The 10,165-nt window shown below is 40.7% G+C and overlaps 1 protein-coding gene across 2 annotated transcripts; it reads right to left on the minus strand.

Annotated features, from left to right (window-relative positions):
- Positions 1-262: 262 nt before the first annotated feature.
- On the minus strand, positions 263-9,684 carry LOC121880071. Of its 2 annotated transcripts, XM_042387090.1 has the most exons (6): positions 9,556-9,684; positions 3,504-3,679; positions 1,725-1,858; positions 1,519-1,607; positions 1,322-1,382; positions 263-780 (listed from the first exon to the last, which is right to left on the minus strand). In XM_042387090.1, the coding sequence occupies exons 1-5, from the start codon at positions 9,561-9,563 to the stop codon at positions 1,322-1,324; spliced, it is 468 nt and encodes a 155-aa protein (XP_042243024.1). In that variant the 5' UTR covers positions 9,564-9,684; the 3' UTR covers positions 263-780. The 2 variants fall into 2 exon arrangements, with proteins under 2 accessions (XP_042243024.1, XP_042243016.1); XM_042387082.1 differs by lacking the exon at positions 263-780 and having other exon boundaries at positions 1,038-1,382.
- Between the last annotated feature and the right edge of the window lie 481 nt (positions 9,685-10,165).

A 10,165-nucleotide genomic window follows, 5' to 3' on the forward strand; every position in this document is an offset into this window, starting at 1 on the left:
TCTTCTATGCGTAGTAAAATCAATTCTCCGAAGAGCTGTGGCAGATCCTCAACAAACTGACAAACTTACCTCAAAAGAAAACAATGAAATGATTATAAAATAGTAAACTATGCGTCTCTACCATATACAAGATAATAAAACATTAAATTATCTATTTTATCTGCGTTGGTAGACATTTTGTGTTGTATTTGGGGATCCATTGTTGTATTAGGGATCCACTGTTGTATTAGGGATCCATTCTTTTTGTATTTAGGGATACATCCTTGTTGTATTTAGGGATCCATTCTTGCTGTATTTAGGGATCCATCCTTGCTGTATTTAGGGATCCATCCTTGCTGTATTTAGGGATCCATTCTTGCTGTATTTAGGGATCCATTCTTGCTGTATTTAGGGATCCATCCTTGCTGTATTTAGGGATACATCCTTGTTGTATTTAGGGATCCATCCTTGCTGTATTTAGGGATCCATCCTTGCTGTATTTAGGGATCCATTCTTGCTGTATTTAGGGATCCATTCTTGCTGTATTTAGGGATCCATCATCCTTGTTGTATTTAGGGATCCATTCTTGCTGTATTTAGGGATCCATTCTTGCTGTATTTAGGGATCCATTCTTGCTGTATTTAGGGATCCATCCTTGCTGTATTTAGGGATCCATCCTTGCTGTATTTAGGGATCCATCCTTGCTGTATTTAGGGATCCATCTTGCTGTATTTAGGGATCCATCCTTGCTGTATTTAGGGATCCATTCTTGCTGTATTTAGGGATCCATCCTTGCTGTATTTAGGGATCCATCCTTGCTGTATTTAGGGATCCATTCTTGCTGTATTTAGGGATCCATTCCCATTCCTGCTGTATTTAGGGATCCATTCTTGCTGTATTTAGGGATCCATTCTTGCTGTATTTAGGGATCCATTCCTGCTGTATTTAGGGATCCATCCTTGTTGTGTTTAGGATCATGCTGTATTTAGGGATCCATTCCTGTATTTAGGGTATTTAGGGCTGTATTTAGGATCCATTCCGCTGTATTTAGGGATCCATGCTGTATTTAGGGATCCATTCCTGCTGTATTTAGGGATCCATTCTTGCTGTATTTAGGGATCCATTCCTGCTGTATTTAGGGATCCATTCTTGCTGTATTTAGGGATCCATTCCTGCTGTATTTAGGGATCCATTCCTGCTGTATTTAGGGATCCATTCCTGCTGTATTTAGGGATCCATTCCTGCTGTATTTAGGGATCCATTCTTGCTGTATTTAGGGATCCATTCCTGCTGTATTTAGGGATCCATTCCTGCTGTATTTAGGGATCCATTCCTGCTGTATTTATTGATTTAGGGATGAGAGAATGTAATAGTCCTCGTGGTCGGTTATCACCACCACGGCTCTGTAAGGAAAACAATAAACAGCTTAGTGGCACTGTAAACAAACCATTATGCTCAGTCACCAGGTGTAAACAAACTCTACTTGTCACTTTCACCAGCTTTAGTCACTTTCAACTGAGAGAAAGATACTTTGCTTACTTGAAGCCAGCTGGTTCAGTGGTGGTGGTTTTGTATTCAGCCAAGACCGTCTGCTTCAACGAATTGTTTGTGTGGGTGATTAGGCTGACCTGTAGGAGAGGTCATTGCAGGTCATTGCAGGTCACAGAGATAATAATAAGATGAAACGAGGTCATTATCTTGAGGTCAGTAAAGATTTTGTTACTCAAATAGGTCACACAACTCACCCCATTGCAAGAAAAATTTTTGGTGTTGGTGTCGAGGTTGGTAAACTCGCCGCCCCCAATAGGGGTTTCAGTAATGTCAACAGGGTAGATAAGAAACCCTCTAAAGAGCGAGTTGGTAGGATGACTTAGTTCAACTGTGGGAGAGACAAGATGATAATTATTGGCAGGTCATTTGTCGTGTTTAAAGGTGACACAATAAAGTTGTGTGTATGGGAACGTTAATAGTGTGTACAGGAGACGTTAATAGTGTGTATGTGTGTGTACAGGAGACGTTAATAGTGTGTATGTGTGTACTGGAGACATTAATAGTGTGTATGTGTGTGTACAGGAGACGTTAATAGTGTGTATGTGTGTATACTGGAGACATTAATAGTGTGTGTGTGTGTGTGTACAGGAGACGTTAATAGTGTGTATGTGTGTGTACAGGAGACGTTAATAGTGTGTATGTGTGTGTGCAGGGGCGTTAATAGTGTGTATGTGTGTGTGTACAGGAGACGTTAATAGTGTGTATGTGTGTGTATAGGAGACGTTAATAGTGTGTATGTGTGTGTACAGGAGACATTAATAGTGTGTATGTGTGTGTACTGGAGACGTTAATAGTGTGTATGTGTGTGTACTGGAGACGTTAATAGTGTGTATGTGTGTGTACAGGAGACGTTAATAGTGTGTATGTGTGTGTGTGCAGTACCCAGGAGACGTTAACCAGATGACGCCATGTGTGTGTGCAGGGGAGTTAATAGTGTGTATGTGTGTGTACAGGAAGCGATTAATAGTGTGTATGTGTGTGTACAGGAGACGTTATGCGTGTATGTGTGTACAGAGACCACCACACACCACTACACTACCACACACTACACTACCCACACCACACACTACACGCCACTACACACGCCACTACACACCACGCCACTACACTACCACACCACTACACACAACACCACTACACACACCACTACACCACACCACACTACACTACCACACCACTACTACCACACCACTACACACACACACACTACACACACACACCACACACACCACACACCACACACACCACTACACACCACACAGTACACTACCACACCACACACTACCACACCACTGCACTACCACACCACACACCACCACACCACTACACACACTACCACACACCACACACACTACACCACCACACCACTACACTACGACTCCACCACCACACTACTAAACTACCACACCACCAACACACCACTACACTACCACACCACTACACTACGACTCCACCACCACACCACTACACTACCACACCACTACACTACCACTACACTACCACACCACTACACTACCACACCACTACACTACCACACCACTACACTACGACTCCACCACCACACCACTACACTACCACACCACTACACTACCACACCACTACACTACCACACCTACACTACCACACCACTACACACACCACTACACCACACTACACACCACACCACTACACACACCACACCACACCACTACACACACTACTACACCACACCACTACACACACCACTACACACACACACCACACCACTACCACACCACTACACTACCACACCACACACCACACCACTACACCACCACACCACTACACACCACACCACTACACACCACACCACCACACCACTACACCCACACCACTACACTACCCCCACACCACTACACCACCACACCACTACACTACCACACCACTACACCACCACACCACTACACTACCACACCACTACACCACCACACCACTACACTACCACACCAACTCACCTCCAAAATTATTATTTGTAAGTCTTTTTATTTCTATCTTGTAATTGTTGTTTGTAATTCCAACGGTGTTCCCGTGGTTGGGCACGTAACCCTCAAAGCAGATGTTACTTGGGGCTCCACCCGGCCATCCCTGGACTGAAAGCACCGAAATCAGCACCACTGCACACACTGTTAACCTGGGGGGGAGGAGATACAGTGCAAAGTTAGTAGCCATCATCGGTCAGGTCATCCAAGGGAGAGAGAGATTCGTGAAACTAACCCGACCCAGAAAGGTTATCACAATTTAAATTAAGTTTGACCTTTGCCCCATAGTGGTGGTCTTTCTGAAGTAGAGTACGAAGTTAACACACACAATGCGTACTCAGAGTACACCTTATATACTGTACACGTTGCCTGTCACCTCATTAGACCACTGTTGTGGGTCAATATGCCAAGTAGTATTTTAGGGTTGCGTTAGCTCACTGCTTGCCTTTCTTGGCGGACTGACTGGTGGTCTTTGGTGGGAGTTTTTTATTGCTAATGTATGACTCATTTTATGCGCTTTCGGGCGTATGGCAAGTTCATTAACGAAGGTAATATAATAATAATAGTTAAACACTCAGCCGGCCTCCGGTAACTTAGAAATGCGGTCAGGTTTTGGTATTAGGGTTAATATCCGTCTTTCATCCCTTTCCTATTCTGGTGTTATTCCTATTCTGTGTTACTGTAGTTTTTATTAAATTTCGAATCGACAACTAGGAGTAACATTTATTGTGCAAATATTTAGTTTTTAATATATTTACCCTCAAACCTTAGGTATCTGCTGTAGTCGGTGAGTGTTGTCTGCTTTGTTTACAACTGACTCGCTTGGTCGGAGCTTACGGTATTCTCATGACCACAAACAACGTAAAATTACACCATTACGCTTCACCAAAGTTGCTTTCAATACTACCAGATATTAAAGTAAGTACTTTGTTTAATATTACGGGGGAGGGGGGGGGTCCCGGGTAGGAAGTTAAGTCAGGTAAAGTTAGGTCGATTTTCTAGATAAAATATAGCTCATTTACAAAAGAAATGAAGGTCATATTTGACTAAAACACCAAAATACACCAGAAAAACAATTTTCATCAAAAAAGGGGAATGAGCGAGAAACGAACAATTATTGGTATTTCTTTCTCAAGATGAACAAGGCCACAGTGAACAATGTATTGTTTCCCAGGATGAACAAATCCACTGTGAACAATGTATTTCATTCTCAGGATGAACAGAGAACATAAGAATAGAGCAAGCTGTATCGGGCCTATTGGCCCATACTGGGCAGTCCCGTTTACACCCAACCCCTATCACTCATATATCCATCCAACTATATTTGAAGCTATTCAGCGTATTCGAGTTAATGATGATGCTTGGTAAATTGTTCCACTCATCCATTACTCTTTATTTCCAAACCAATGTTTGCTATCTCGCGCCTAAATATAAATTTGTCTAATTTAAAACCATTGCTACGAGTTCGCTCCTGGTTGGATAGTTTGAGTACCATTGTTTAACTCTGACTTCCATTTATATACTTTGATCACATCGCTCCTCAATCTACGTCTCGACGGAGTGCAAATTCAGATGCTTTAACCCAAGTTCAAATTTAGAGTTAACCTGTCTCTGTACTCAAGGTTCCTAATGCCCGGAATTACGCTTGTCATTCTCTTAATTCTTTCTAGGGATTCTATATCCATTCTGTGGTCCGGTGACCAGAACTGAACTACGTAATCCAAGTGAGGTTTCAAGCACAAGATATAATTTCAGGATAACCTCGCTAGTCTTGTAACTAACACTCCTTTGTATGAACCCAAGTACTGTGTTAGCCTTGTTTTCAGCAAATACACATTGTTGACTTGGTTTAAGATTCCTACTTGTCATTACTCTTAAGTCTTTTTCACAGTCGGCTTTCTCTAGAATAATGTTGTTCATCTGATATCTGGTTTCTCTGTTTGCATCTCCTGGACTAAGAACTTTACATTTGTCCACATTAAATTTCATCGGCCATTATTCAGACCATTCGAAACATTTGTTTAGATCTTCCTGTAGTTTTGCGGAGTCCTCGTCAGATTTAATTACACACCAATTTTAGTGTCGTCAGCAAATTTACTTATGTTACTGTCGACACTTTTATCTGTAATTTATGTATATAATAAATAGTAATGGTCCAAGTACTGAGCCTTCGGGTACTCGACTAAATTTAGTGCCGTTAATTCTAACTCGTGATTCCCTGTCGTGTAACCACGCCTTAATCCATTTTGGAATATCTCCTCACATTCCATGAGCCTCAATTTTCGTATTAGTCTTTCGTGGGGGGCCTCTGTTGATGGCTTTGCTAAAGTCGAGGTATGTCACTTCATAATCATGTCCATCATCTACTGATTCGAAAACAGTTAAGAGAGAATGTTAATAGATTTGTCGGACATGAATGCCCACTCGTGAAACCATGTTGGGAATCATTGATCAACTTGTGCTTCTCCAGGTGATTTCAAATAGAATTTGAAATTATTGCTTCCAGTAATTTGCCTACAATTGATGTTAAACTCATTGGAAGGTAGTTAGAGGATAGTGATCTATCTTCCTTCTTGAAAATCAGTATCTCATTCGCTATCCTCCAGGATTTTGGTAGGACTCCCGTTTTTAATGACATGCTAAACAAATTGTTCATCCTGTCAACTTATGAGACTTTAGTTTGTCTATTTGTTTATTAACATCGTTACTAGTCACTACTATCTCACTTAATCTATTTTCTTCACTATCTCTGTATATAGTCGGTGCCTCGGGTATCATGTTAAAATTTTCGGGTTGTGAAAACTGTTGAAAAATATCTGTTCAGATTATTGCTCATTGTTCCGTTGTTATCCTTTAGCTCGCCAGTATCTGACTGTATTGGTCCAATCTTGTCTCGTGTTTTAGTTTCATACATTTGGAAGAATCCCTTGGGGTTTGGCTTCGCCTCCCTTGCTACCTTCAGTTCATTATTCCTCTTTGCTTTTCTTATCTCGGTCTTAACCCTACTGGCCAATACTTTAAAATAATCTCGTGGGTAAATTTACTACGATTTTTCTCCTACCTATAGCCTTCCTTTGTACAATTATATTCTTTAATTAATTATTTATCTATTTGGGGACATTGTTTTTTCATCTGAGTTTTCTGTAAGGTATATTCTGCCTTTGTGCATTAAGTAACTCTTTATTTAAATTGTTATGGAAGTCCTCGACCTCAGATCTCGTGATCTGGTCATCCTCAACCGTCATATTTTGTGAGGTTATCGCTGTCAGGTCACCAGGTAAAGTGAGGTCGCCCTCTGTGGGTAGTAGGTATTAGGCAGCTACCAAACAGGGAGGTACTACTGCCTGGGAAAATATTGGAAGCATAATGTGTTGTCTATGGTAAACCCTGCTGCCATATGGCATCACGAAAATTGTGACCAAGTCCCAGGTTGCTGATCTGACTTTCTGCCTCATTTACACACAATTGCAGGGTCTCAATTGTTTCTCTTACTATTGACAACACAACATACATATATTGTTCCTCACTAATGATTTTTTTTTTCATTTTGTATTTCTTTGTGGTTCTTTATTATTATTGTTATTATTATTATTGTTATTATTATTATTATTATTATTATTATTATTATTATATTATTATTATTATTATTATTATTATTATTATTATTATTATTATTATTATTATTATTATTATTACGTTTTCGCCCCCCCAGGCCCCGATGTGGGTCAGTGACCTGTGCCTGGGTGGGCTAATTCCCGCAAAAAAAAAAAAAAAAAAAAAAAACATTGTGTGAGGTCACCTTACGTGAGTCATGTAATTCACCCCCAAACGTAATACCCCTTCTCTCAGCTCCCTTTTCAACCTATCAAAGTTTGCCCTTTTGAAATCTGGGATTTTAATGGAATTTTCCTTGCGACTGACATTAAGTTCTACTTTAAATCGCTGGTAGCTAGTTCGTTCCCTACTTCGACATTACTATTGAGGTTTTCTCTGTTTGACAGAACTAAATCTCGTATATTATTACCTCGGTTGGGTTTGGCTATATGATAACTTAGTAAACAGCCCTGAACTGTTTCAAGAAAATCCTCTGATTCCGAGTTTCCCTATGATTAATTTTTTCCTCCCATCAGTTAATTCTACCCAAATTGTTTCTGTATTCAATTCAGTTTTTTATTTCCCTATTGATTACACACTTCAGATTATCCCTGACATAGATTACTACTCCGCCTCCTTTCCCAATCAGCCTATTAGTATGGAATAATTTGTAGCCCTGATTTGGTATTCAACAGGTAACTCACGTGAGTCTAGTAGGTTTATCCATGTTTCGGTGAATGCTATTATATCGATTGTTTAGGTACATACCAACGCCCTGATTTCATCCATTTTATTTCTCATACTTCTACTGATTGTGGAGTAGACATTTAAGTTAGTCATGATCTGAGTCCTCTCTTTGTCGTGTTTAGGTTTTAACTCCCTGCCCAATTTACCTTCATCACCATTCCTAACATTAGTTGTCTGTAACCTTTCACTCTGCTTACCCACGCCCACTGCTGTCTCCTCGATCCCCGTGCTCAAATGCTCCCCTTGCAGTTTGAAGACTTCAACATCTTTTGAAATGCCCTCTTGAGAGAGCCATCCAGGGTTGCTACCCCATCCCTAGCATAAAGGTCCCTTCTGCCTTAAAAGTTGTCAATGAATGGGACTGATATTGACTTACAATATCTGTCAAGAAGGCTGTTGACACCAACTGCCCTTGACAACCATTCGTTGCCAACTCTTCTAGGCAAGGCACCACATGTGATAGGGATCCCTCCCTTCATCCTAATACATTCTATAACTGCCTTGAACTTATCAAGGAGCTCCTCGCTCCTACACCGACCAATATCACTGCCTCCTGCACTGAGGCAGATAATGGGTTTGTTCCCATTACCAGACAAGATATTGTTCATCCTGTCAACTATATCCCCCACCCCAGCCCCTGGCAAACACACTCGCATCCTATTTCTATTTTTGACACAAAAGGCTTTATCCAGGTACCGTACCTGGGAATCGCCAACAATTAAGGTTGTCGTACCATTCGTGTCACCCGTCCTTGACTATGTTCTCGTCCAATTCGTCTGCTAACGGACAAAAAAAAGTTAGTACACTTAGTTGTATTCGTTTCCGTGTCTTTCTTCACCACCAGTTTGGTCGTTCCTCTCCTCACAACCTTCCATTGGCCTGTGTTTTCGTCAGACTCTCCTTGTCTCCTTTCTTCCTCCTTCATTCTCACAGTCACTTCCTTTAATTTCAAGTTTTCTTCCTTGACCTTCACTAACCATTGCACTAGCCGTTGCACTGATAGTTAATCCACGGGAGCTAAAACTGCCGTGACCTTTCCTCTTGCGAGGTCGGCACACAGGATCTCCTTTTTAGAACGAACAGTGCCATAGTGAATAACGTATTTCTTCCCTAGGAGGAACAGAGCCATAGTGAACAGTTTCTTTTTCTTGGATGAACAAAGCCGCAGTAAACAACGTATTTCTTCCCTAGGAGGAACAAAGCCGTACTGAACGGCTCTTTTCTAGATTAGATTTAATTAAGTTAGGTACAGGTTAAGTTGATTTAAGTTAAGAGTAAGTATGTTTCGTCACCTGTGGTGTCTCTGAGTACGATGACACCCCTTTGAGTACAATGAAGGGTTAATTCAATGTACTCAAGGGGTTAAATAATAATACTCAAAGGGTTAAATGATCACAGTAAAAGGGGTAAGTCTGTACTGTATATTCAAGGGGTTAAATCTGTACTGAAAGGGTTGAGTCTGTATACTCAAGGGGTTAATCTATGTACTCAAGGGGTTGGGTATGTACTGAAAGTGTTGAGTATGTTAAATATATGTAGTCAAAGGGTTAAGTCTATGTACTCAAGGGGTTACGTCTGTATTCAAGGGGTTAAGTATGTACTCAAGGGGTTAAGTCCTCATACTCAAATAATAAATTTATTCACAAAAGGTCAATATTATTTTTACGAAGAAACTAAATCGACTTACAAAGACATTGTTCCTCTTGTGAGTCGTGTTGCTCCTCCTGCGTCAAAATTCAGCAGCCAACTAACCGAGCATCAGCCTCGCGCGGGTTCATATACTGTAGTCGCCTCCGTCATCACACCTATTGCCAAACTTTAGCTATATCTATAATTTGATCATTTTCCATTGTGTATATAATAAACATTGGAATTTTTTATATCAGTTAGAGTCAAAATAGTTTATATAATTGTTTAAAAAGGCGAATTTTAACATCTTTACTATCTTAAACGTTTTAAAATGAGTATATTGACCAAAATGGTAGTTTAGGGTAGAAAAGAAACAAAAGACGATCACTTCATTTGGTTTTTTTTCATTTATTGTAGTTCTGTCATTTATTGTTCATGGCAGCTGAGCGTCGTGACAGTCAGGGAACATAACACACAGCGTATAAGATGATTCCTGAACTGTTATACATCCACGGACACACACAAACACGGACGCACAAACATAGACACACACAACTGCAGACACGCAAATACGGACGTACACACACACACACAAACACGGACGTACACTCACACCAGGTACACACACACAAGCATGGACGTACACACACACAAACATGGACGCACAC

This window comes from Homarus americanus, unplaced genomic scaffold (genome assembly GCF_018991925.1).
Source record: "Homarus americanus isolate GMGI-L3 unplaced genomic scaffold, GMGI_Hamer_2.0 scaffold50564, whole genome shotgun sequence".
NCBI lineage: Eukaryota > Metazoa > Arthropoda > Malacostraca > Decapoda > Nephropidae > Homarus > Homarus americanus.

What these genes read in the sequence shown, in the direction of transcription:
- LOC121880071 (XM_042387090.1), bottom strand. An exon ending in TACAAATAATAATTTTGGAG is followed by an intron (nt 1,859 to 3,503) that starts GTGAGTTGGTGT and finishes TCTCTCCCACAG; the next exon opens with TTGAACTAAGTCATCCTACC. An exon ending in ACTGAACCAGCTGGCTTCAA is followed by an intron (nt 1,383 to 1,518) that starts GTAAGCAAAGTA and finishes TTTTCCTTACAG; the next exon opens with AGCCGTGGTGGTGATAACCG.